At 50.9% G+C, this 27237-nt stretch overlaps 3 protein-coding genes across 8 annotated transcripts in view; 2 read left to right on the top strand and 1 right to left on the bottom strand.

Moving 5' to 3' along the window:
• ATP6V1G1 (ATPase H+ transporting V1 subunit G1) overlaps window positions 1-27237 on the top strand; it is a 307353-nt gene that overhangs the window by 40939 nt on the left and 239177 nt on the right. The window contains exon 1 of one of the 4 annotated variants that reach the window (XM_050761049.1): window positions 5683-5692. The exons of the other annotated variants lie outside the window; for them this stretch is intronic. The gene's annotated coding sequence lies outside the window, so the exon portion shown is untranslated. Of the gene's footprint in view, window positions 1-5682; window positions 5693-27237 lie in introns of those variants that run through there. 4 annotated transcript variants of the gene reach the window in all.
• ORM1 (orosomucoid 1) lies at window positions 402-3970 on the top strand. The gene is made up of 6 exons (XM_050761038.1): window positions 402-721; window positions 1140-1282; window positions 1469-1539; window positions 2243-2350; window positions 2505-2608; window positions 3749-3970. Exons 1-6 carry the CDS (start codon window positions 608-610, stop codon window positions 3851-3853), a joined length of 645 nt encoding a protein of 214 aa, XP_050616995.1. The 5' UTR covers window positions 402-607; the 3' UTR covers window positions 3854-3970.
• Window positions 6849-27237, bottom strand: part of AKNA (AT-hook transcription factor) — a 50425-nt gene continuing 30036 nt past the window's right edge. For 2 of the 3 annotated variants that reach the window (XM_050760968.1, XM_050760969.1), the window contains 9 exons: window positions 26342-26553; window positions 21650-21812; window positions 18528-18704; window positions 17476-17591; window positions 16671-16817; window positions 14559-14654; window positions 12867-12983; window positions 12392-12584; window positions 6849-8053 (listed from right to left, as the gene is read on the bottom strand). In XM_050760968.1, the coding sequence (XP_050616925.1) occupies window positions 7801-8053; window positions 12392-12584; window positions 12867-12983; window positions 14559-14654; window positions 16671-16817; window positions 17476-17591; window positions 18528-18704; window positions 21650-21812; window positions 26342-26553 (1474 nt within the window). In that variant the 3' untranslated portion in view covers window positions 6849-7800. The remainder of the gene's footprint in view (window positions 8054-12391; window positions 12585-12866; window positions 12984-14558; window positions 14655-16670; window positions 16818-17475; window positions 17592-18527; window positions 18705-21649; window positions 21813-26341; window positions 26554-27237) is intronic. The other variant, XM_050760970.1, reaches the window with a different exon arrangement.

Below are 27237 nucleotides of genomic sequence, written 5' to 3'. Positions count from 1 at the left end.
TTTTCGGAAATGTGCCTGTGTCCCGGGCTGGGTTGGGGCCCCACTGAACTTTGGCTCTGACACAGCTGTTGCCACACTCAGTGGAACTGAAGCCATGCTTGCCTTCACCTGGCATCCCTCACCCCAACTCTCCCCACCACAACACACTTCCCATGCCAGCCTGGGGACTCTCAAAGGTGGCTTCGTCATTAGGTTTGTGGCGGGGTCGCACTGAAGTAAGTCTTGGCACTCAGAGGGATGGGAATTGAATGAAGACGTGAGATTACTGGCAGGAGCCCTCTCCATGGAAATCTGTGGGCTCACACGTTTACTAATGTTGCTGCAGCCCTGCACCCACCTTGGCCTTGGGCAGCCATATTCTAGGGCTTTTGTAACCTCTCCATGTCAGGAACTCAAATTAGACCTGGGTTTGGAGGCAGTACCCTCAGCTGGCCTTTGGCGGAAGGTTTTTGTGCAAGGCATTTCCCAAGTGCTGGCAGGATTGTGTCACAGACACAAAGCAAACTTTTGCTGGGCTCCAGGTGACCGCCCACAGTTTATTATAAAGGTGACTGCACACCCTGCAGCCACCAGCACTGCCTGGCTCCAGGTACCTCCTGATCTCAGTATGGCGCTGTCCTGGGTTCTTACAGTCCTGAGCCTCCTACCTCTGCTGGAAGCCCAGATTCCATTGTGTGCCAACCTAGTACCGGTGCCCATCACCAACGCCACCCTGGACCGGGTGAGTGCCCGGGCTAGCCCTGCCCTGAGCACATGGGCAGCTACCTCCCTTCTCTGGGCTTCCCTTTCCCTGCTGGCTGTGGTCTGCCCCCCGCTCCTGGCTCTGCCCTTTTCTCTTCTGGGTCCCTGGGTGAAATTCTCACCAGCCCAGGGGACTCTGGAGGCACCCCCTGACTGCTTCCAAACTCAGAAGCCTCACTGCAGAGTCCTTCACAGAGTACGGTTCTGTGCTGGGGCTGGAGGGGCTGCCTGGGGGACAATGACTGATCTTCGGGGAGAGCTCCTGCATGTCCACTGCCCATCAGGGGCCTCATCTCCCCATTTGCAAAATCAGGGAGAGATCTGCCTGAGTCTCTTCCCGGCTGACAGTCAAAGATTCAGCATCAAGCCCCCATCACCAGCTTCCACCTTGTCCCCAGATCTCTGGCAAGTGGTTTTATATTGCATCGGCCTTTCGAAACGAGGAGTACAATAAGTCGATTCACGAGATCCAAGCAACCTTCTTTTACTTTACCCCCAACAAGACAGAGGACACGATCTTTCTCAGACAGTACCAGACCCGGTGAGAGCCCCCATTCCAACACACCCCCATCTCAGCTTCTGGCTGGAAGACCCTCTTCCTGGCCTTGGCCTTCCCATGGGTGGAACCGGGAGGGCTGGCTTTAATCTCCACCGGACTCTTGCCCCTGGACTGTGATGGGCGATTGGCCACTTCTCAATAATCTTCCTGCCTTCTGTTTGGCTTTAGACAGAACCAGTGCATCTATAACACCAGCTACCTGAATGTCCAGCGGGAAAATGGGACCATCTCCAAATACGGTGAGGGCCAGTCCTCAGGCGGGAGGGTTCACCATGGGAACAGGGCAGGCCAGCATAAGGTGGGGGCTGGATATAGAGCCCTGGAGGCTTTGGGCACAGAGAAATAACCACTAACATTTTTTGAGCTCTTACAACGTCCTCAGAAACAACTCTAACAGGACAGTACGAGAATCAGATGAGGAAACAGAAGAACAGAGACCTCAAATAGTTTCCCGGAGGTCACACAGCTTATAATTAGAACTAGAATTGGAACTCCAGGCTGGCTTCAGACCTGCCTCTCTCTCATGCCCTCTTTAAGATCCTTTGGAAACCAAGGGTGGAAGCCTGTATGTTGGAGAGGTGATGCCTTCAACTATGTCCCCCATCACCCCAGAGATGGCGCATAGCAGGGAGCTGGTGGAGCTGAACTGACACCATTTAGCAGCCCAAGCCTCCTCTCTGGGCCTCATTTTCCTCATCTGTAAAATGGGGAGAAAGGCCCTGACAGCCGTGGTCTGTGTGAGGCTCCTGAGATCCCATGTACAAAACGTGCTTGGCGTGGAGCCGGGCATGCAGCATGGACTGGGCACACGGTGGTCCAAAGAAGCCCCGGGCCTTCACTGATGGGCTGTGTGGTCCTGGACACACCTAGGTACCTCACCTGTAGGACAGGCACCATTGTGCCATCCCATGTTCTCACCCAGAGGCTCTTTTTCCCTTCCAGAGGGAGGCCAAGAGCATTTCGCTCACCTGCTGATCCTCAGGGACATGAAGACCTTCATGCTGGCTTTCGAAGTGAACGATGAGAAGAATTGGGGGGTGTCTGTCTATGGTAGGCATGCTTCGCAGTCCCAAGCTCATGCCCCACTCAGGCCTCACGCCCCATTCACCCACCCCTGGGGCTCGGCCCCCAGAACCCCAGCCCTCCCTGGCCTCTCGCCCAGACCCCATCATATCCCCAGTCAGTCTCCTTGCTCCCCCTGCAGCTGACAAGCCAGAGACGACCGAGGAGCAACTGGGTGAGTTCTACGAAGCTCTCGACTGCTTGCGCATTCCCAGGTCAGACGTCGTGTACACCGATCAGAAAAAGGTAAACGCAAGGGATTGGGCAGTGCCCGCCTTGTCCATGGCCCAACTTGGGCAGCCCCAGAGGCCCAGAGCGGGAGAGCTGCCAGGCAAGGCTGCACAGCTACGCAGCTCTTCTGCCTTTAGGCAGCTGCCTCACTGTAGGGACAGCTGAGCTCTACCGAGGCCCAGGGGTGGTGGATGAGAGTCCTGGAGGGAGAAGTCCCTGTGAAACCAGGGTGGACCTCAAAGCTAACAGGAGGGAACAGCGTGAGCCAAGGGGTTGGGGGATTGACAACTGGAGAGGATGCAGTGCGGGGAGTTACCACCTACAAAAGCCTCCCAAACCCCAGGCTTTCATCTCACCTCCACTCCCTGCTCATTTTTAATACCCGTGCAGTGGGGAATTGATACCATGGTTTTCAATGTCACCCACACTGCAGCACGGCCACAGTCACCATCCCGATTTTTGCTCCAAATGAGAATTACTGTATCGTGAGCTCCTTAACACTTTTCTTTAAACCTGTGTTTGGAAGACTTGTCTTGGAGTGGCCCGTGCCCTAATATCTGTGAAGTCACAGCGCCGATGAGCTTCGTTCCCATTTTTAAAATACATACATGCAGCATTTTCATGACTATTCAAAGAAAAACAATTCCATCCATTTGCCACCAGAAATGACCACCAGTGGTGTGAACTAGTGCCCCAGCCCCAGCCCCAGCCCCAGGATCCTGGGAGAGGGCATATGAACAGAACCACTGCAGTCAGCTCACCTGATGCACAGCCTGGTTCCCGCACTGTCCGGCTAGGGAGCCTCGAATGGGTCCCACGGCCATCCTGAGCCTCAGTTACATCATCTGCATAGTAGTGGCGGTGGTGAGGAATTCAGAAGCTGCAGCATAAGGGCCCGGCAGGTCCTAAGTGCTCAGTAAACGTCTGTGGTTCTTAAGGGTCTGAGCTCCCATTTCAGAGGCAAATAAGCTGAGGCTCAGAGACAGAAACGACCTGCCAAAGATCACCCAGCTTGGAAGTGGCAGTGCCAGGGTTGGAGCCCTGGTTGAACTGGTTCCACAGGCCAGAGCGCATTCTGCCCTCTCCCTGGAAGGCCTCCCATCCTTTCCCTGTCCCTCTGCTTCCCCCTCACCCCAACTGCCCGCTGCCTTCTAGGATAAGTGTGAGCCACTGGAGAGGCAGCACGAGAAGGAGAAGAAACAGGAGGAGGGGGAGAGGCAGCACGAGGAGGAGAAGAAACAGGAGGAGGGGGAATCCTAGAAGGACACAGCCTTGGATCAGGACAGAGACTTGGGGGCCATCCTGCCCCTCCAACCTGACATATGTACCTCAGCTTTTTCCCTCATTTGCATCAATAAAGCTTCTGTGTTTGGAACAGCTAGGTTGTTAGTCACTTCTTCATTCATTCATTCTGAAGCCTGCCCTGAGTTGAACCCTGGCCGGGCACTGGATAAGACACTGTCCCTGGTGGGAAGAGCCTCACATGTGCCAGGATGGATGATGACAGGCACCGAGTGCTGTGGGAATCCGGCACTGTAGGAAGACGCTGGCTTCCGCAGACATCTGGGAAGGCCTCCTGGAAGGGGCACATGAACCAATCGAGAAAGGTGAGGAGCATAACACAACCTGCTGCTCCTGTGTACAATGTGTGATGATCAAATCAGGGTCGTGAACGTTTCATTTCCACCACCTCAAATGTTTACCATTTCTTTGTGTTGGGAACATTCAATATCACACCGTTCCCCATAAATACGTACATTATGTGTCCATTTAAAATAATACAAGCAAACAAATGTGAATTTCTAAACTGAGACTAGGGTAAGGCCTTCCTCCTACTAGCAAGATTGTAATAAAACTTCAACTACTCAAAAAAAAAAAAAAAAAAAAAAAAAACCCTTTCTGTTTCTGCTGCAAGCAAGGAAATGAGAGGATGCATTCGAGTAACCTTGAGGCACAAGACCCGGAACAGGAGTGGAGGTGTGAAATGGTTTGGCTCTGTGTCCCCACCCCAAATCTCACATGGAATTTTCAGCCCCATGTGTTGGAGGTGGGTCCTGGTGGGAGGTGATTACATCATGGGAGTGGCTTCTAATGGTTTAGCCCCATCCCCTGAGTGCTGTTTCTCAGGAGATCTGGTTGTTGAAAAGTGTGTAGCACTTCCCCCTTCGCTCTCTCTCTCCTGCTGTCTTGTGAAAAAGGGACTTGCTTCCTCTTTGCCGTCCACCATGATTGTAAGTTTCCTGAGGCCTCCCAGCCATGCTTCCTGTTAAGCCTGCAGAACTGTGAGTCAATTAAGCCTCTTTTTAAAATAAACTACCAAGTCTCGGGTATTTCTTTATAGCAATGTGAGAACAGACTAATACAAGGTGGATCAGGTGGGGAGAGTTCAGGCATGTGGTGCCCATCACAAGGACCTTATTCCAGTATTACCATGGCCATGTGGGGAGGCATGTTGGGGGTCAAGGCTGCAGGCAGGAAGGCCTGAGTGAAGGCTGCTGTGGGCATCCAAGCAAGAGGTAGTTGCCTGGGCCAGGGAAGGGCTGGGGTGATGCAGAGGGCTTGGGGCCCAGGCCAGAGGGGCTGGGTGTTTCCATGGACGTGTCCTCAGGGTGCTCACCTGGGAGACACAGAAGAAGGAGACAACACATAAGGGTGAGGCTGGTCCCTGAAAATCAGCTGACATGTTGCAAATATGGAGCCATGAGGTGGAGCCAAGCTGGAGGCATGGCTCACTCAGTGGTACAAGCCTCGAAGGGCCGGCCTCACCCAGACCTGGGTGATCGTGATTGACAGCCTCTTGTTACATGAGGGAAGCAGCACCCCTCCTGTGGCAGAAAAATTGGGCCTGAGTTGTTTGAGTAATTCCATGTGTGCAGCTGTCTACACCATCCCAGGTGACAGGACCATGAGCCTGAGTCCCTGATGCCCCGGGGTCTAGTCCTGTGTCCTCAGGCACCACTCCTCTTTGTACCTCCTATCCTAACAGCCAAGCTCCACAGGGCCAAGACTATGGCACCCTTTGCTCAGCACTCAAACCACTGCTGTGCCCACAGCACGGAGGCTGGGGACACCGACCTGATGTCCTCAGAAGGCAAGGGGACAGAACAGCCTCTGGGGCCCCACAATGGCCTGGAACTGAAGGCTCAACACCTACAAGAAGTTTTTCCGTTTCAGTTTTACTATTAGTGAGACACCATTTTAAACCTTACTGAGGAGGATCTGCTGAAAATTAAAACAGAAATGAGTCGTGGTGGGCAGGGCAGGGAGAAGCAAGGGAGACGAGAAGTGGGGAAGGTAGAAGGAAAAGCCACATGAAGAAGAAACAGGAGGTCAAGAGAAAAAGAATCATGGAGGTACAGGAAGCAAAAAACACACAACAAAGAATGTGGACTTTGGAGTCAAACTAATGAGTTCAAACACAGGCTCTCTCCCAAACCAGTTTGGGCAGATGGCCCAGTGGAACCTCACTCTCATCAGTAAAAGCGGGGCAGAGTGAGGGTCTGGAGGGTTAGCGCATGGACTGTGTGAAGCAGGACATGCCCAGGGCTTAGCACAGGGATCAGGGTCCAGCAGCTGCTCCCTAAATGGCAGCTGCTGTTCGCTATTGAAAGGAGCACTGGAAGTCCGGGCACCGCGGCTCACGCCTGTAATCCCAGCACTTTGGGAGGCTGAGGTGGGCAGATGACCTGAGGTTGGGAGTTCAAGATCAGCCTGACCAACATGGAGAAACCCTGTCTCTACTAAAAATACAAAATTAGCCGGACGTGGTGGTGCATGCCTGTAATCCCAGCTACTCAGGAAGCTGAGGCAAGAGAATCGCTTGAACCCAGGAGGCAGAGGTTGCAGTGAGCTGAGATTCCGCCACTGTACTCCAGCCTGGGCAACCAGAGTGAAACTCCGTCTCAAAAAAATAAAAAAAAATTAAAAAAAAGAAAGAGAGAGAGAAAGGAGCACTGGAGTGTCCAGGTGCATGCTCTTGTAGACAGCAACTTGCTGTGTGCCTCGCTTACATCTCCGGCCTCAGTCAAAAGGGACTTGGTTAGGTAGCCCCACGTCAAAGCCCTCTGCAGTTGAAAGATTTGTGGTTCTGAGATAGGCAAAGGGGGAAAACTGGAGAAACAGAAGCCACCAGAGGGAGGCAGGCAGAGCACCCAACAGCTCCCCTGGGAAAGGGCTTGTCTGGGCTTCAAATTTTCCACCCCATGAACTTGACTTTAGAAGGCAAAAGTTTAATGACACACAGCAGAGACATGGATGGCTTTGGGTATTTTTTTTTTTTTGTCTTCTTTTCTTTTTTTAAGATCAATATTCATTCTTCATTTGCCCTTGTAACGAAAATATATTTTTAAATGCCTCAAATATACAAACATCATTGATGCACACACATTCCAGAAATGCAGAGGTATGCGCTGCCACGGGGTGGGGGTGCGGGAGGCGGCCTGGCCTCGTGGCCACAGACCGTGCCCCAGCCCGGGCCTGGCAGGTAGCTGGCCACTGATAAATGCCACTGGGATCCTAGGAGAAGCTGGGGACCATGTGTGAGGTACTGAAGGGGACCGCGGTGGATGGCATCCTGGGCACTTTGTAGCTTGTCTCCACCCCAGCAGGTCTGTGGGAAAGGCCTCTGCTGCCATAGAGAAGCTGGACACATGTCACCCTGGGGCCCTGACATCCTAAAATGCCCCGCTGACTGCCAGTCACTAGGAGAAAGGTCTCCGGCTGTGCCCTTCCCAGAGATGCTTGCCCCAGAGTGACTGGTCACAGGTGGGGGACAGGGTTGCTCCAGAAACCGTAGGCCTTTCCTTTCTTGTCTGGCCCCCTAAGGAGGAACCAAGATCAGGAAAACTCCCCTGTTTAAAAAAATATCTGTCCATCTGTATACAAAATACCTATTATTAGCGGGAGGTGGACACATGCAGGACCAGGAGAGACTGCCCGAGGCTCCGCCTGGGCCGAAGGAGGCCTCGCTCACAGCACCTCTGTGAGGGGACTGGTGCTCCTGGGAAGTCACTTCTCTTGGTGACCGAACTGACACCCCCTCCACTTGGAAAGCACAGGGACTGAGCAGGTGGGGCCCGTGCTGGAGGGAGACCCTCCTGGTGAGGAACCATGCGGGCTTTCTGGGCCTCAGCAGCTCCAGCCCACTCCTGGCCTGGCAGGCCACCTGCTCACCCGCCCACTCATCTGTCTCTGGGCCCCCAGTGAAGTCAGAAGAGGCAGGAGCCCCGCAGGCTGTGAGCCTGGCGCAGGTCGGCCGACAGTGAGCTTCTCATCTGCCTGGTGGTGGAGCGGACGCTCTCAGCAGCCTGCACGGCCCGGCTCAGGGCCTTGTTGAGCTCCTCTAGGTCACCCAGGTCGAGCTGGATGGAGTGCCGGTGTCTCCGGGCTGGTGGGGGAGAGGCTGTGGGGGGCCACTCGGCGGCTGGTTGGGCTGAGGTAGGTCCTGCGGGCGCATAGTACCTGAGGAGAGAAGTGAGTGGGCTCGTTACACACAGGGAGGGCTGGGGACAAGCCAAGGAGCACCGCATGTGGGGTTAACCCCCTGCTAAATCCCAGCTGGGCCACTGGCTCCGACTCTCTGGGTCTCAATTTCTTTACCTCTAAAATAAGAGTAATGAGCACACATCCAGGGATTTCTTAGAAAGATGAAGGAAGATAACAACACGAGTGTCTGACCCAGAACAGGTGTTCAAGGACAGGAAGTTCAATCTACCTGTTCATGTGATTTACTGCCCATCTAGTACATGCCAGCCAGTGTGCCAGGCTCTGGAGTTACAGTGGGACAAGAAAACATGGACTCCTGCAACTTTCTTGGAGCCGGATGTTGGGAAGGCCAGAATCACTCCAGGCCTGACAGCAAAACCCCCTCATTGGAGAATATCTGGGGGTTCCATTTGCCAAGCATGGGGTGCTGGATAAAGGCAATAATTAATAACAATAATAATAATAGGGATTCTGCAGGAGTGGGAGGGTCTGGCCCCATGTCCTGGGAAGTGGGTAGAAGGGCATCCTTCCTAGCCCAGTCCTACAGGAATGTGAGGTGCTGTTTAAAAGTGCTGCGGGAATGGGCTGAGAAGCCCATTGAGATGAAGCACGGATTTCCCTAAGAGGTGACAATGGCATCCATCAGGGCCACTAAGTTTAGGGTTCAAGGAAACCAGCAGTGGCCAAGAGGGGGGTGTGGCCTCAGCACTGTTGAATAAAGGGTATGTGTGGTAGAGGAGGGAGATAAAGAAGCATGGGCCTAAATCAGGAATAAGTTTAGGAGGATGTAGCAGAGTCATTCATTGGCATCTTGTTTGGCACACTGTAAACTCTGGCTTTATTCCCGAGCCCCCACTTTCTAACTTGCATTATTATACAGTGTGTAAAAACAGATGATCCAAACAGACATCTCTCCAAAGGAGATACTCAAGTGGACAATACATACATGAAAAAATGCACATCCTTAGCCATCAGGAAATGCAAAGTGAAACCACTGTGCACCCCCTAAGCTAGCTAACATCAAAAAGGACAGATAGCAACAAGTGTTGACAAGGATGTGGAGAAAATGGAACCCTCAGCACTGCTGGTGGGAATGCAAACAGTGGTGCCACTGTGGAAAACAGTCTGGCAGTTCCTCCAACAGTTAAACCCAGTGCCTAGCCCAGGGCTGGCATCCTCATCTTTGGTACCCATGTACCAGTTGGTGCCTTTATCTTTATTTTACAGATGAGCAAAGTGGAGCTCAGAGAAGCTAAGTGATTCAGGAGGCAGTAGAATGAGCTGGCCTTAGCAGCTCAGGCCCTGGAGTCCTGCCCCAAATCCCGGTCATTCTGTTGTGCTAGCCATGGGACTCTCTGGACAAGCTAAGTCACTTTGCAAGGCCTCTGTTTTCCCACCTAAAACAACCACAGTTAGCAACCTCTCAGCTTAGAGCCAATGGAAAATTCAGGTAAAAAGCCTGGCACTGCCTAAGTCACTTTGCAAGGCCTCTGTTTTCCCACCTAAAACGACCACAGTTAGCAACCTCTCAGCTTACAGCTGATGGAAAATCCGGGTAAAAAGCCTGGCACTGCCTGGCTCCGGTAAGTGCTCCATGAACGTGAGCTCCTAAGACCCAGGGCCAGACAGCTAGAAGGGGCAGCCATGGGTTCACACCTAGGCCCGACTCTCCTCACGTATCTAATGTGTGCTAACTGGCAAGCAGCAGATGCTGATAAAATAATCTGAACTGAATGAACGGGCTTCTTGGATCCCATAAACAGCAGCCTGCCCTCCCTCCTCTAGGGACTGTCTGGTGTAAGTAACTACAGAGGCTCCTCAAATTACGATGGGGGTATGCCCCTATAAACCCGCTGTAACGTCGAAAAATCATAAATCGAACCATTGTAAAAGTAGGGACTGTCTGGGCTGGGTTTTCACACACCCCACCTCCTGTTAATTTGATGACCAACTTGGCCTGAAAGTTACCCAAAACTCTCCCTAGGGCCAACGCTGAAAAAGTCCCTCTGGGCTGCAAAGCCTCGGCTGCAGGGGCTATGGGGCGGCTGCCCAGCAGGGGGCAGCACAGGCCCACTCCACTTTCCAAACTACACTGGTCTCAACCACCGGCCGTTCAGTCCTGCTGACTAGCAAGCAGCTGAAGAAACTTCAGGGTGTCACCAGCGCAAATTCTAGCAGCATTAGAAGCACCATCATTATTGGCCAACTTCTATGTACTATGGGCTCTCCATGCATTACTTCATTCAATCCTCACCATAACAACCCATTTTGCGGAGAAGGAAACTGAGGCATAGGTATAACCCACCCATCCTGACTTGGAAACAGCAACCTGGTGAGTTCTGCCCACAGGCCTGAGCCTGGAAGAACGTGGAACGGGGCCTCAGGAGAAGTAAAGACTCCATGGCTACCGTGGGGTCACCAAATTCCGGGCAAAACCTTTCCCGACTAATGAGTTGAAACACTAGCAGGCGCTTTCACCGTGTCTGCTGGAGGTCTCAGCATGCAACATTGGTTCTCATCTTTGCTGGAGCGGAAGATTCCTTAACGACTTGCACAGACTCAGCTGAGAGGGCAGCAAGAAAGCAAATTTACAGACCGGGCGCGGTGGCTCACACTTGTAATGCCAGTGCTTTGGGAGGCCAAGGCGGGCAGATCACCTGAGGCCAGGAGGTCAAGACCAGCCTGGCCAACATGGTGAAAACCAGTCTCTACCAAAAATACCAAAAAAATTAGCCGGGTGTGGTGGCGCACTCCTGTAGTCCCAGCTACTTGAGAGGGGGAGGCATGAGAATAGCTTGAATCTCGGAGGTGGGGGTTGTAGTGAGCCGAGATGGCGCCACTGCACTCCAGCCTGGTTGACAAAGCCAGACCCTTCCTCAGAAAATACATACAAATAAAGAATTTTTTAAAGCACACTTATGGGCCTGGTTCCCGAATAGAGGACCAGGGTTGGATGGTGCCTTGCACCCCTGCTCCACCGAGCACCAGCCCTCACAGCGACTCAGGCCCTCACTGCCCACACACCCAGGCTTCTGGCAACACAGCCACTGAAGATACCCAGTCCCAATCGACTCATTTCACAGCAGGGGAAGCAGGCAGAGAAGTAGCTGCTGACAGCTGAGACGAGACAGGTTTCCTACTTCTGGGGACTGGGCTTTTGTGCCCTGCACACTCCTATCATGTTGAACTCACTTTTACTCCTTTTTCTTCCTACTAGTGACAACACTGAGCAACAGCAACATTCTCTGTGATGGCGAAGCTACTGTTTGCTCAGCAGTGAGCACGTGCCCACACGGCACCATAAACTCCACATACATCTCATTGGGTTCCTGCCGTGTGCCACACTTTATCCTCACGCACAGGATTAAGTACGTGGTTGAGACTCTTCCCCCATTTAACAGATGAGGAAGCTGAGGCTCTGAGAGGAAGTTCGTTTGCCAAGGCCACAGTACTACTAGCGGGTAGATGGGACTCCACCGTAGCTCTGGCCAACTCCAAACCCACGGCACTTCTGTCTTAGCTGCCCTGCCTCTCCTGGCTTGACTGATGTTATACCCAGAATCTGTGCAAAAAGTCCTATAATATATCCGATCAGGACTCCTCAAAGAAGTCCAGGTCATCAAAAACAAGAACGTCTGAGAAACTGTCACAGCTGAGGGGAGCCTAAGGAGGCATGACAATCGCACACCGTGTGGGATCATGGATGGGATTCAGGAATAGAGAAGGGACTTTGGAGGAAAACGGCCTGAAGAAACTATGGACCTCAGTTACCAACAATGTGTGGATATTGCTTCACTGATGTGGCCAGTGTGCCAGATTAACGTAAGATATTCATAATAGGGGAAACTGTGTGTGCGGGAGTGAGGAGGATCGTGGGAATCTCTCTCGACTATCTGCTCTATTTCCCTATAAATCTAAAACTGTCCTAAAAAATAAAGTCTATATTTTTAAGAACCCCAGTGCTCATCACTTACTTGCTGAGAAAACCCATAAGGAAAATGGAAGATGGTGAGGATTCTCAGTCTCCACAAAGTTATAAGCTCCCAGAGGGCAGGGCCCTCTTGCTAGCCCCCTTCACTGCTGGGTCCCAGGGCCGAGCACTCTCCTTGGTACGTGGGTTTGTTGAGTGACTATATGAGTGTTGGCTTTGTTGAGTGACTACATGAGTGCTGGGCTCCTACTGAAAGTTATCCACGCAGGGATAAAACACAGGAGGAGTACACTGCATCTCAGCTGCCCCACACAGGTCTGAATGCTAACATATTCAGTGATCTACACAAAGAGGCTGGGAAAGTCAGAATGAAAGGCTCTTACACAGCGGCAGGTGGATAAGGCATGATGGGAACCGAGGAGATGTAGGCAAAGGCCGGAGGGGCTGGTGCTGGGGGCGCTGTCGCCAGATACCACAGTCCGGGGCGCGGGCGTGGCGACGACCCCGCCTGCTTGCTCCTCTGCTTGGGGCTGGGAGTTGAAGGTGCTTTTCTCCTCTTGGTGGCCTTCTCTGCCCCTATCAGGGAGGGAACAGCACAGAGACAGAGTCTGACCACTTGGGCAGATCCAGCCATGGATGGAGGGTCCACCCAGCCCTTCCCCTATGAGAGCTGGACAGGCCCTACCCTGTAAGACTCCATGCTGGGCAGGTCTCTCTTTGGGAAACAAATCCTCTGCCCCCGTTGCTCTGTCCCAGACTGGGAGAACAGCTGCCCCAGTTAAACTCACGCAGGTCTAATAACCCTGGTCAAGGAGAGCTGAGGGCCTGGCTAAGACAAGAAGTAGTGTTTGTCCCTACCAGAGGTGGCTGAGCCTGGACCATCTGCCTCTGGGGGAGAACCAACTCGACCACACAGGGGACACTGAAGGGTATCAGCGGGAGGCGGTCCCAGTGGGTCCCCCGTGGCAGCACCACCTAGAAGAGGAGGAAGAGATGTCAGGGGAGGATTACGTCTAAATCATCAGATCGGGAGCCCCCACACGGGCCTTCTGCAGCACTGAGCTCTCCTCGGGACCCACTGCAGAGGAGACAAGCCGCCTCCGTCTGGGTGATGACACTGACAACAACCACGACAGTGAGAGCAAGCATTTAATGAGCCAGGCCCTCTGCTAAGAGCCTTCCTGCATTATTTTATCAAATCCAACAAGCCACTGGGCTAGCCACTGTCCTCACTCCCCCACTTTACAGATGGGGAAATTAAGGCTCCAAGACGTCAAGTAATTGGCCAAGGCCTCAGAGCTGGGAAGCAGTGGTCCTTGGATCCTAAGCCCGGGCTCTCCCAAATGCAGCCCACCCCCCACCCCCCACCCCCAGTGAAACAGACCCATTCTCCACGAGAGAGTGACCCAGAACAGTCCCCCAGGGAACCAGGGGGGTCAGTAGAGGCAAAAGGGAGCAGGCGGAGAGAGGGAGCCATTGTTCTCTTCCCACTCAGATCCCCAATGCCACACCTGGGTGAGTTCCAAGGCTGATGTGTTTCTCTTTCAGGCCTCGGCTAAAACCACCACTCCCTCTGGGAAGCCCTCCCACCCACCCAGGCAGAGTCAGGCAGCCCCCAGCCCCACTCGTGCTCCCTTACCCCAGCTCTGGTCACTCTGCTTTGTCATGTGTTCCTTGGGGACAGGGCCCAGGGCCACATAAGGGTAAGTGATGTGTGAATGAATGAATGAATGCATGAACGGAGAGGCCTGTCAGGACTCTAACACTAGCATAGGCAGAGCATAGCAGTGAAGAGGTGGGACTCTGGAGTCACAAAGACCTGGGTTCAAATCCTGTTTCTACCACTTGTAAGCTGTGTGCCCTTGGGCAAGTTACTTAATCTCTCTGCGCCTTGGTGTCCTTGCCTATAAAATAGATGTAACAGTACTGCAGTACTTAGTTCATAGAACTGCGAGGATTAATGTATGCAAAACCCTTAACATGATACCCTCTATACAGAGGGACTTAATAAATAGCTCATTATCATCAGTTATTATCATCACAATTGCTTGAAAAGTCCTAGAGACCATCTTTTCCAATCCTTTGATTATAGATGTGGTGATTGAGGCACAGAGAAGTCAAGGAACTGGCCTAAAGTCACACAGCAAGTAAGTGGCAGAACTGGGACTGGAACCCATTGCCTGGATTCTCGGACCGCTGCTCTCTCTGCCACTCCTCCCTGTGGGTTTGGGGGAAAGTATGAGGGGTGAAGGGAGGATGGAGGGAAGAATAAGATATAATCACTGATGCCAGGCCCCCTGCTGCCTGGAGCCCACCTATCAGGACCCTTCGGGAACTTCTTAAATCAAGGAGGGTGGCCTCAGGCAGCAGCACCTGGAGCAACAGATGTGATGGCAGGACACCCAGAAAAATCCTGGGTGCTGCTGGTCTGTCCCTATAACCCACTGCTAAGTTCAGGGCAGGCCAGATCTTGTCAAGTACACACTCCCCTGAGGGCAAGACGCTGCAGCCACGGCTGCCTGGGCCAGTTTTCCAGGTACCATTCCTTACCCACATCCTGGGTCCTAATGGGCCGGCAGTGGGGACAGGAGACTGTGCCATTGCCTTTTGGGACCGCCTTAGGGGACTGAACATGGTATTCGTGGCCTGGGGAAAGAAACCAGAACTGTCAGTATCAGCCCTCTGGATGGACGCAAAATTGAGGGGGATTCTGGAATAACGATCTCCTCTTCCTCCAGATGGTTTTAATAGTCTCTGTCTCTCTCTCTCGCGTGTGCATACGTTGAGTGTGCACACACACATGTAAAATATGTACATATGTAAGTATGACACACATACACACATATACATCATCATACATTTTTGTGTCTGTTTACTGTAAGCTTTTTCCAGACTCCTACTCTGTTTCATCTCAGATCCTAGAACCAGCTTACATCCAGTAGCAACCAACACACCCAGGCTAAGTCAGGATTTGAAAGCAGGCCAGGAAGAAATGATAAGCAAAGCAACAATAAGAAATGAACAAGTGATGCTATTCCCTACACCCCGACTTGCTGGTTTGGATCTGAATGGCTCAGGCACCGGGTCAGTGGCATTTTCTCCTCATGCTCTGAGTGGCTGTAACATGGGGATAAACATAGCGCCCATTTCACAGGCTTGTTGGGAGGACTGAATGGGGCCATATCCGTGTCGTGCTCCGCCCAGTGCCTGGCAGCTGTAAAGCACTTGATGTTATTAGAAAGCTGGATGGACTGTGGCTTCCTCACTCATCCCTGAGTTTCTTCTGGATGACACCTGAAGCCACTGTGGAGAGGTCTCATCATCTCATTTCCCTCCTGTGCTGTTCTGGCTTTGTGTATGTGGCACTGAGGTGATTGCTCTTATTTTCCCAATGCAACAGATGAGGAATCTGAGGGTCAGAGAGGCTCAGAGCCATTTTCTGAGAGACTGACTTCACAGTCTTTGATCTTGACTTCTACACTCTCTTCCTTTCATTGTGTTGGAAGCATTTCTCCAGGTTGAGCTCACTTTTAAGGGTTGAGATTACTTTTAAAGGCTGCACAAAACCTCATCCAATGATATCATCTCTTTCCTTTTGCTAGGAAGTCCACAGAGATTGGGCAGTGAGCTTGGAGGTGCTCCTGCTACTCTCACTTCTAACTCCTTGGCCTCTGTCGACTCCCTCATTACGCTCCATGGAGCAGACATGTGCCTCTGGCCTCTTGCCTTGTCCCCAGAATCTGAGGTCAGCAGCCCTCCCTCCTCTGCAAGGTGTCTGTGAGAGACACTGCCTTTACTATAATTACCTATTGGTTATCATCTTCTCTCCTACACAGTCAGATTCATGAAGGTGAGAACCATATATATATATATATATATATTTATTTATTTATTTATTTATTTTTCAGATGGAGTCTCACTGTCACCCAGGCTGGAGTGCAGTGGCACAATCTCAGCTCACTGCAACCTCTGCCTCCTGGGTTCAAGCGATTCTTGTGCCTCAGCCTCCCAAATAGCTGGGATTACTGGCACGTGCCACCACGCCAGCTAATTTTTTTGTATTTTTAGTAGAAACGGGGTTTCGTCACATTGGCCAGGCTGGTCTTGAACTACTGATCTCAGGTGGTCCTCCCACCTTGGCCTTCCAAAGTGCTGGGATTAGAGGTGCGAGCCACCACGCCCGATCCATATTTTTTTGTTAATGTTAAGCACTTGAAATGCTACCATGTGTCATCTCAAGTCTTTACTCTGTGCCAGGTCCTACTTCCTGAGACACAGGGGCCCTGTGGAAATGAGAACCCGAAGGAAGCCAGGTGCAAATGGCACATCCAATTCAGTGTCCACCCTATACGTTCGGAGCCGGAAAAGAGCAGGTGATCAGAATCTCTAGGATTGACCAGCTGAACAGGCTTCCCAGAACCCAGCATGGGCCCTGGCAAAGGGGAGACATCAGAAAGTGTTTGCTGAATGAATGGATGAATGAATGAATGAACAAGTGCACCGAGATTCATGGAGGCAATGCTTCCCGGTTTTCATCTCACGGAACAAATAGAAAATGATATGTGAATGGCCCACTGGGTATATGGAAAAGGCTTCTCATAACAGAGGAGACCCCCCTGACGCCAGGGGCTGCACCTATCCCGGCCCTCCCTCCTGACCTACCTGTGTACTGGCCCCGGAAGGTGACCCTGTCTGGCCATCCAGCACTGCCCACCCCTCTCTTTCCATCCCGAGCTGCCTGTGGACTGTCCTTGGTGGTCTTGCTCTTCTCAGAGAACAGTGGCGGGGAGGGCAGCTCAGATTCTGAACCTGAGGTGGAAAAAGTGGGACATCAGAGGGGCAAGGGGTGGGGTCACACAGCTCAAGGAGTGGGTATACCATGAGTTTAGGCTCTGGGGCAAATGCCTGGGTTTTAATCCCCAATCTCCCCCTTAGGAGTAACAGTTGGCATTTCCGGAACCCTGCTCCCGTGCCAAGCGCTACTCTAGACGCTGTGTGTGTGCCATGTTGGGCATCTTCACAGCAATCCCACGAGGTGGACATTGTTATAACTACATGGTGAGCTGTCCCTTTAACTGCTCAGAGCAGGTAAACAACTCGGCCAAGGACAAGTGGAGGGGAGCTCGGTTGATCCCGGCTACTGACTCCAGAGCCCTGATCCTTTAGCACGTCCCCTGCGCTCACTGGGCTTTGGCGCCCTTATCTGTGAAATGTGGATAATATGACCATCTTGCAGTGGAGGTTAAGCAAGATGGCAGCTACAAAGTCCTTACAGACACCCTACACACAGTAGGTGTGCAGGACATTAGAAGTGCACTGTGCTGCACAGCACCGTAATATCCTAAAACAGATGCACAAAAACCCTTCTCCAAGTTTCCTTGAATGCTGTTGCTGTGGTCTCTGACCACTGAGCCAATATACACAGACTGTGGCCTCCAGAAATCAGCCTTGGCAGGTGGTCACTTACTCAGGGACAGTCGGGGCACCTCCCGAGGCACTGAGGAAGATCGGGCTCGCTGCCTTCCTGCAGGGACAATCTGCTCTTCACCTCTAGGCTCACCAGGCAATCTCTCTGTGGATTTACTAGCAAAAGGAAAGAGAGATGATGTCACTGGATGCGGTTTTGTGCGGCCTTTAAAGGTGATTTGTGAGAAGCTCAACCTGGAGAAATGCTTCTAACACGATGGAAGGAAGAGAGTAAAGAAGTCTGAAGTCAGTTTCACAGAAAATGGCTCTGAGCCTCTCTGACTCTCAGTTTCCTCATCTGTCAAGTGGGGATAATAAGAGCAATTACCTCAGAGGGTTATAAAAAGATAAATGAGAAAATGTTCAGATAAAACCCTTCATCAAGTGCCCTCCCATAGAAACACTCAAAAGAAGCCAGCTGATTTTATGTCATTGTCATAAATGAACCAACACCGAATTAGTAGGTGAGAGGGTAGGCATCCTGGCAATGTGTTCTAACTCTTTGATTGGGTGGTGGGTCCAGGGATATTCATTGTATTATTCTTTAGTATTATTATTATTATTTTGAGACAGTCTCTTTCTGTTGCCTAGGCTGCAGTGAGGTGGCACGATCTCAGCTCACTGCAACCTCCACCTCCCAGGTTCAAGTAATTCTCCTACCTCAGCCTCCTGAGTAGCTGGGGTTATGGGCACGCACCACCACGCCCGGCTAATTTTTGTATTTTTAGTAGAGATGGGGTTTCACCATGTTGGTCAGGCTGGTCTCGAACTCCTGAACTTGTGATCTGCCCGCCTCGGCCTCCCAAAGTGCTGGGATTACAGGCGTGAGCCACTGCGCCCGGCCTATTCTTTATTATTAACATAAAGGTTTATATTCTTTTGTGCATCAAATACTGCACAGTGAACAAATTCTACAGTGAATGAATGAATGAGTGAGTGAGAGAGGGATGTGGCAGTGCCTGAGTCCATATGTCTGGGGAGAGCCAGAGGCCAGCCAAGACTATCCTCTGTAGCTGCCACCAGGACAGAGGTGAGAGTTTTGAGGTCACCCACCTGCCATAATGGGAGCCCCAGGTGGCTGGGGAGTCCGCTGGTCGGCCGCGGGTCCGGGCGGGGCGGTCAAAGACAGACGCTGGGCATGCTGGGCTGCCCTGGGGTGGCCGGTGCAGGCTGTCCTCCAGCCGCAGACGGAGCCGGGACACCTCTTCTTGCAGCTCACGGATGGCCTGGCTGGGGTTGAAGTGGAGACAGAAACAAAGAACAGAGGCATGAGGAACAGAGCTGCAGCCACCCCAGAGTATGCCAGGATGTGGCAGCCTTTGTCCCTTCCCAGCAGGCACACAGTCTAGCTCTGCTGTCAAATGATTCTAGAACTTTCCTGTGCAACACTTTTCTTGCTACACAACTTGACACCTTTCTGAGTTCATGTCCCGTGCATTCAGTGAACAAAACAGAACCTTTCTTTGAAGTTTTCCCTTCCTAACACACGGAGTCTGAGTAGCTGCTCAAAACACCAGTGACAAATTCTCAAGATGGAGATGAGGATGCAGCATAGAGAGGGCCTTAGCTACAGTTCCGCCATAAAATACCAACCTTCACTCTCTGTCCAGGCCCAGCTCCTCTCCCTACCACCGGGCAAGCCCATCTCTCCAGACCTGGCAGAAGATGCTTGTCCACCGTCTCCCCATACAGACATTGAGCTGCCAGCAGACAAGAAGGAAGCGGGCTTCCTGTCTTATAACCCCTGAGGCCCTGCACCTCGTGGGCACTCAGGAAACAGTACTGCAGTGGATCTGGGCTTTGAGACAGAGCAGAATATAGCGCTCTGTGTGGAGAGCGGACAGGGCGACACCTTGATGCTTCCTAGCACCACCTGAACCAAGAGGGCTGACTGAGGCAGCTGGAAGCTGTCTGCAAGGCTGTCTGCAAGGCTGAAGTAAATCCTGGTGAAACCCCCGATGTAGTCCAACCTCCAGCCACCAGCATTGAGAGAGTAAATCCTGTTTGCGTTTCTCTGCAATCAGTCCCTGCATCTCCAGGGTCTCGTTTTGTGGGCATTGCTGGCACTGCAGCAGACAATTCCACCCAGACACCCCTCCCCACAAGACCCCCTCAACCACAGAGCAGCGTTAGAGCCTGGGCTCAGCAAGGCCACCCTCCAGGCTGATGCAGCCTCAACATCTATTCCTTGGTCTGGCTTCCGGGGTGGGAATTCCCATCGGGGCCATTCTTGCCTGGTGGCCCCTAGACTTGTGGGTGAGTGTCTCCTGGTGCTGCCTCCAGCAGACATGAGCGCTCAGACGAGTGTGTCAGAAGCAGTGGAGGCCTCTTCCTGGCTGTGCCCCAGCGCGGAGTGTGTGTGTCTGAGGGCAGCAGGTTCCCTTGGTAATCCCCAGGGAGACGCTTGCTGGTGTTTCTGAGGCAAAGCCATGAGGGCAAGGGTGGGCGGTGGCTACAGGAGAGTGACATCTCCCCTCCCCCAGTTAACTCCTGAAAGGGAGAGCTCTGGCTCCCAGTCAGAAGGCACTAAATACTTACAAGGCCAGGGGCGTGAGTCAACCACTTGGGTATCTCAGTCTCCCTGATGGAACGCTTTAGTTTCTTACTGGCACTTAACATTCATCTTTCTCTGCAAAGTTACTCCCCTGCCTCTGCACATGGCATCAGCATCCACCTGACTGGCCAGACAGAAATCTGAGTCACTCTAGACCCTCTCCTTCCCTGAACACCCCTGAAGTTACTCAGTTACCAAGTCTCATGGGCCCAACTTCCAAAATACCTCTTTCCAAATGAATCCCTTCTTCCCCTCTGTAGGGGCCCTCCCCGAGAACCCAGGCCCCATCATCTCCTCCTGGATGAGGCAGCCTTCTCAGCAGTCTCTTGGCCTCTGTTCTCACCCTGCTGGTGGCCAGAGAACCCTAAAACATAAACCTGCCTAGGCTACGTCCCTGCTTGAAATCCCCTTCCCTGTCCTCTCAGCCTTTGTGCACTCACGGAACATGCAGTGAACGTCTCCCCTTATCCACGGCCTTCAGGCCCTGTAGGATCTCCCATAGGTCTCTCCTATCTACCCCTCTCTTCCTTTACTGCTCAACACCCCACCCCCTCACACTAGAGGATCTGGCCGACTGTTTAGCAACTCCAAGGTGATGGGCACTCTCTCACCTCTAGGCCTTTGCACATGCCATTCCCTCCGCTGAAGATACTCTTCTCTCTCTCTTCCTTCTGATGTCTGCTGAGATACCACTTCCTCCCGGAAGCCCTCTCTGAAGCCTCTAACTGGACTAGATGCTCCTTCCCTATGCTCCCACAGTCCTTTAGTCCTCTGCCATCACCATACTTATCACAATGGGGGGGCACCACTGCCTGTTTCTTTGTATGTTCATCTTACAAGATGGTAAGCCTTACAAGGCCTAGGATAGAGTCTAGTCCATTATTGTATTCCCAAGTCCCGGCATACCCTACAGAAACAAGCCTCTAATTCCTCCACTGATGTCAGAGGAGTCTGCAGGGGTAGACTTACTAAACTCAGACAAGGAAGCCAAACGCCAGCAGCTGGATACAACTTTGCATGTAGGCAACATGACAGCCTCATGACTGTTCGAGCCAAAGAAGCCTTGGCTGGGCCACCGCCGAGCAGTCTCCCCAGCGCATCCCGGGACAGACACCCCCTCCAGCAAGGGCATGTGAGGGATCATTGGCCAAAAGCAACTAAGGGGAGATGTGAGAGAACTGACCAAGCGATTTTACCATTTCTGTTCAGCCAAGGAAGTGGAACTTTCTTAGTAGAAAAATGCACACGAACCAGAAAAAAAAAAAAGAAAAGAAAAACTCAGAAGGCAGTAGCTTCTTGGTCCATACAATCAATGGGCAAATTGCAGAAAAGATACCCCTGGAAAGGACAGGCTTGTCTTGGAAGGGAGATGATAGGGAGAGAGGGGAGAAGTTGCAGCACCAGAAAGGTGAATCTTTAGGTCATTTTCCACTGGCTGGAGAAGTGTCCTCGATGTCTGGATCAATGAGGTCCCACAGAAACGCTGGGAGCTGGGAGCCTGGTCCCACCACCACTACCTGTGTAGGCTGGGCAGGTCTCCACCTCCACCCCCTAACACATCGCATCATGCTCCCAGCTGTATGATGAGCTTGAATTCCCAGGATCCAAGTGTCTAACTTACTCTCGCCCTGCCCTGGTGAGCAGGAAGTTGGGGATGGTCTCTGTTGGTCCACGGGGCAGAGGGGCAGTGGCAGTGGCGGGGGTTGGGGGTGGGCTGATTGTCTTGCTGGGAAGGAGCTGTTCAGAAATCCGTTTGTGCCCCTCAAACTCTGAGCCAGGAACCGCTAGGGAGGCAGAGAGAGAACCCAAAGTGAGTTTAAGCAGAGAGAACTTCCAAGCTCACACCTGTGCAGGTGGAATGATGGAAGTGAAGAGACGGTGCCCAGTTCAAGGTCACAAAGGAAGCTCCTGATGAGGCCAGTGACCCACACTGACCTCCAAACCAGATCTAGATTTTGCTGGGAGTGTGGGGTGCTGAGCTAGGCCTGCCCCGCTGTTTCTAACCAGAACCCCTCCTCCCACCCACCATGACACCATCCAAGTCTTCAGGAACTTCCTCTGCAAAGAATTAACCGCTTCTTCACTTGGTTCGCCCAAGACTTGATCACCTTCTCACCGTGTTGTTGTGGGGCTGGCTTCAGAGCCTCCTCTGAAATTACAGTCACCTCTTTCCATGTATGCATGTTTCTGGGGAGAGCATTAATAACTTTTAATGAATCTCCCGAAGGGATGGGTGGCCAAAGGTTAAAAACCACTAATCCAGCCCCTGCATTAAAAGCAATGAATGACCAGACATGGTGGCTCATGCCTGTAATCCCAGCACTCTAGGAGGCTGAGATGGGAGGATTGCTTGAGCCCAGAAGTTCGAGTCTAGCCTAGGTAATACAGAAAGACCCCATCTTTGCAAAAAAAAATTATATATATAAAAAAATTAGCTGGATGTGGAGGTACATCCCCTTGGACCCAGCTACCTGGGAAGCTGAAGCAGGAGGATCGCTTGAGCCGGGGAGGTCAAGGCTGCAGCGAGCCATGATGGGGCCACTGCACTGCAGCCTGGGTGACAGAGCAAGACTCTGTCTCAAAAACAATAAATAAATAAATAAAAAATAAAAGCATTGAAACCCTTGGAATACTACTCAGCAATATATAAAGGAGCTAAATATTAATACACAAAATAATCTAGATAAATCTCCAGAGAATTATGCCGAGTAAAAAGCCAATCTCAAAAGGTTACATAGTATATGATTCTATTTATAGAATATTCTTGAAATGATAAAATTATAGAAATGGAGAACAGATTAGTGCTTACCAGGGGTTAAGGACAGGCTGGGGGCAGGAGGGAAGTGAGTATGCCTATGAAAGGGCAGCATGAGGCTCTTTGTGGTGATGGAACGTTCTGTATCTTGACTGCATCAGTGTCAACATCTGGCTGTGACACTGTACTTTGCAAGATATTATCACTGGGGGAAACTGAGTAAAGGCACATGGGATCTCTGTGTATTATTTCTTATAACTGCATGTGAATCTGCAATTATCTCCAAATAAAAAGTTTAATTAAAGGCCGGGCGTGGTGGTTCACACCTATAATTCTAGCACTTTGGGAGGCTGAGGTGGGCGGATCACTTGAGGTCAGGAGTTCGAGACCAGCCTGGCCAACATGGTGAAACCCTGTCTCTACTAAAAATACAAAAATTAGCTGGACGTGGTGGCACACACCTGTAGTCCCAGCTACTCAGGAGGCTGAGGCTGGAGAATCACTCGAATCTGAGAGGAGGAGGTTGCAGTGAGCTGAGATTGCACCACTACACACCAGCCTGGGGAACACAGTAAGACTCCGTCTCAAAAAAAAAAAAAAAAGTTTAATTAAAAATGTTTTTAAAATAATGAACCAGCTGGGTGTGGTTGCTCATGCCTGTAATCCCAACACTTTGGGAGGCCGAGGCGGGCAGATCACAAAGTCAGGAGTTCAAGACCAGCCTAACACGATGAAACCGCATCTCCACTAAAAATACAAAAATTAGCCAGGCGTGGTGGTGCACACCTGTAATCCCAGCTTCTCAGGACGCTGAGGCAGGAGAATCCCTTGAACCCAGGAGGTGGACGTTGCACTGAGCAGAGATTGCACCACTGCACTCTAGCCTGGACAACAGAGTGAGACTCTGTCTCAAAAAAAAAAAAAAAAAAAAAAAAAAGATGAACCTTTTAGGTAAAGCTAATTTGAGGTGTCAGAAGTCAGAACAGTGGTTATGTTTGGGGAGCAGGTAGTGACTGAAGGGGCCTTCAGTGGGGTTCTGGGGTTCAGATCATGTTGAGTTTCTTGGTCTCTGTTCACCTTGTAAAACCTCATCAATTTAAGTTCTTTTCAGTGTTTTTTAATTTCAGTAAATAATTCATGTGTATTTCTAAAAGTCAAAAACTGAATCACATATAGATTTTATAGACATGGAAAGTGTTCATAACACAATTTAGTGAAAAAAGGAGGTTGCCAAATATTCACATATAAAATTATCTCATTTTTTTGTTTTTTTGGTGTGTTTTTTGAGACAGAGTTTCACTCTTCCGCTCAGGCTGAAGTGAAGTGGCACAATCTCAGCTCACTGCAACCTTCACCCCTGGGTTCAAGCCATTGTCCTGCCTCAGCCTCCTGAGTAGCTGGGATTATAGGTGCCCGCCACCACGCCTGGCTAATTTTTGTTTTAGTGGAGATGGGGTTTTGCCATGTTGGCCAGGCTGGTCTCAAACTCCTGACCTCAGGTGATTCACCCGCCTCAGCCTCCCAAAGTGTTAGGATTACAGGCATGAGCCACCGTGCCTGGCCTCGTTTCTGATTTAAGTATAGTCATGCATCACTTAATGTTGGGTATAAGTTCAGAGAAACACATTTCTAGTCCGTTTCGCCATGTCACAAACATCATAGATTACCCACACCTACTACGTATGTGGGGTAAATGGAATAGCCCATTACTTCCAGGCTACAAACCTCTACAACATTGCCTGCTGAATACTGTAGGTAACTGTAATACAATGGTATTTGTGTATCTAAACATAGAAAAGAGACCATAAAAATATGGTATAAAAGACTTTTTAAATGGTGCATCTGTAAAGGGTCCTTACCATGAATGGAGATCACAGGACTGGAAGCTGTTCTGGGTGAGTCAGTGAGTGAGTGGGGAGTGAATGTGAAGGCCTAGGGCATTACTGTACCCTGCTGTAGATTTTACAAACACCATATTCTTAGGCTAAATTTACATTTATAAAAAAGTTTTTCTTCAATAATTAATGAAGTTTAACTTACAGTAACATTTTTACTTTATAAGTTTTTGAATGGTTTTTAATCTTTTGACTATTTCGTAATAACATTTAACTTAAAAATACATTGTAAAGTACAAAAATATTTTCTTGATATCCTTATAAGCTTTTTTCTATTTTTAACTTTTTTTAAAAAAACTTTTCTGTTAGAAACTAAGACACACACATACACACACACACACACACACGTACTAGCCTAGGCCTACACCGGGGCAGGGTCATCAATATCCCTGTCTTCTACCTCCACGTCTTGTTCTTCAGGGACAATAATAGCACCGTCATGTGTGATAACAATGCCTTCTTCTGGAATACCTCCCAAAGGACTACCTGAGGCTGTTTAATAGTTAACATTTTTAAAAATAAGTAGAAGAAATACACTCTAAAATAATGATAAAAAGTATAGTAAATACATAATCCAATAACAGAGTCATTAGTTATCAAGTATTATGTACTGTACATAATGGTAGGTTTTGTACTGTACTTTTTTTTTTTTTTTTTAAGGCAGAGTCTTGCTCTGTCACCCAGGCTGGTGTGCTGTGGTGGTGCGATCTCGGCTCACTGAAACCTCTGCCTCGGCCTCCCAGGTTCAAGCGATTCCCATGCCTCAGCCTCCTGAGTAGCTGGGATTACAGGTGTTAAGCCACCACACTCGGCTAATTTTTGTATTTTTAATAGAGACAGGGTTTCATCATGTTGGCCACAGGTGACCCTGGCCTTAAGTGATCCTCCCACCTTGGCCTCCCCAAGTGCTGAGATTAAGGCATGAGCCACCATGCCTGGCCTGTACTGTACTTTTTTTTTGAGACAGAGTCTCACTCTGTTGCCCAGGCTGGAGTGCAATGGTTTGATCTCAGCTCACTGCAACCTCCACCTCCTGGGTTCAAGCAATTCTCCTGCCTCAGCCTCCCGAGTTGCTGGGATTACAGGCATCCACCACCACGCCTGGCTAACTTTTTGTATTTTTAGTAGAGATGGGGTTTCACCATGTTGGCCAGGCTGGTCTCGAACTCCGGACCTCAGGTGATCCGCCTGCCTCGGCCTCCCAAAGTGCTGGGATTACAGGCAGGAGCCGCCGCGCCTGGCCGGTACTGTACTTTGATATGACCAGCAGTGCGGTAGGTTTGTTTCCACCAGCATCGCCGCAAACGTGTGTGAAGTGTTGCCCTGCAATGACTGCAACATCACTACCAAAGGAATTTTTCAGCTCCATGAAAATCTTATGGGACCACTGCCATGCATGCTGTCTGTCACTGAACAAAACGTGTAAATAACACACATTTACGTCGGCACAGAGAACAGCTCACAGGTTCTACACCAAAACATCAGCGCTGATGGTTTCCAGAGTATTTTTTTTCTTTTGTTCCCTTTTGTCCACCTTATCTGTAATTTCAAATTTCAGTACAATGAACCTGGCTAATATGTCATATCCTAAAGGGTTCTGCAAGTTTTTCTATTTGATTTTTCAATCCATGCAGTTCTGTCCAAGCCAGACTCCTGCACTCACCCATCTCAGCTGCCAATGTCCGCTCCAGGCTGAAGTTGGGTGCCCTCTGCCGGAGAGGCCCACTTGGGCTGGAGAGGTGCCTCTGTGCTCGGCTCCGGGGTGTGCTGGGCTCTGTGGCTCTTCTGGGGATCAGAGAACCCCTGGCCTTGGGGTAGGAAGCTCCCTCCCTGGGCACAGATGCAGCGAAGGGCTGGGCTAATGTTCCTGCTGTGCTGGGGGACCGTGGAGGAAGGGACACACGGAGGTCACACAGAGTGAGACACTCAGGCGGCGGCATCTGAGGCTCTCCACATGCTAACCCAATAAGCTCCCACCCTCTGCGACTTTGCATCTCAGGTGGTACAATATTTCCAAGGACACACACACATTGGATGTCCATTTCTTTATAAACTGTACACTGGCCAACCCAATATGCAAAATAATAAATCTCAATTTCTATGCAGAATACATAAAGAGAAATAGGATTTCTAATCCTTCCTTTGCATGCACCCTTGGGTTGCCATGTGGGCCTCCTGAAGGGCCTGCACCCAGCTTTGGAGGCTCCATCCCTCCAACCTTCAACCCTGTCTCCTCCGCCTTCTCCCTTCCCTTTGGGTTCCATGTAGCCACCCTGAGTGCCCTTTGTCCTTGTCTTCTGTTCACCTCACAGTGCCCTCCCTGTAGTTTTTATTCATTCACCCATTCATTTGCTCAACAAAAATGAATTTCCCAGTCTGTCGCTAATTAGTTGTATGAGGATGGACTAGTCACTCCCCTCTCTGAAGCTCTGTTTCCTCTGTCAATAACATAGGAACAAGAAATTGGGGATGAAATGAGTCCCTATGAATGGACAGACCATCCTTTCTTATTCTGGGCCATCACGGGCACTGCGATTCCCAGGCTGTCCCAGGAATGTG

The sequence above is a fragment of the Macaca thibetana genome, chromosome 15, assembly GCF_024542745.1.
Source record: "Macaca thibetana thibetana isolate TM-01 chromosome 15, ASM2454274v1, whole genome shotgun sequence".
Classification (NCBI taxonomy): domain Eukaryota; kingdom Metazoa; phylum Chordata; class Mammalia; order Primates; family Cercopithecidae; genus Macaca; species Macaca thibetana.
Note: the sequence above shows the minus strand (reverse complement) of the source record. Positions and strands in the feature narration are given on the sequence as shown.

Excerpts from the sequence above, each read along its gene's own strand:
- ORM1 (XM_050761038.1), top strand. The coding sequence starts at position 608 with ATGGCGCTGTCCTGGGTTCTTACAGTCCTGAGCCTCCTACCTCTGCTG. Across the intron at positions 1,283-1,468 it reads CTCAGACAGTACCAGACCCG|ACAGAACCAGTGCATCTATA; the intron begins GTGAGAGCCCCC and ends GTTTGGCTTTAG. Across the intron at positions 1,540-2,242 it reads TGGGACCATCTCCAAATACG|AGGGAGGCCAAGAGCATTTC; the intron begins GTGAGGGCCAGT and ends TTTCCCTTCCAG.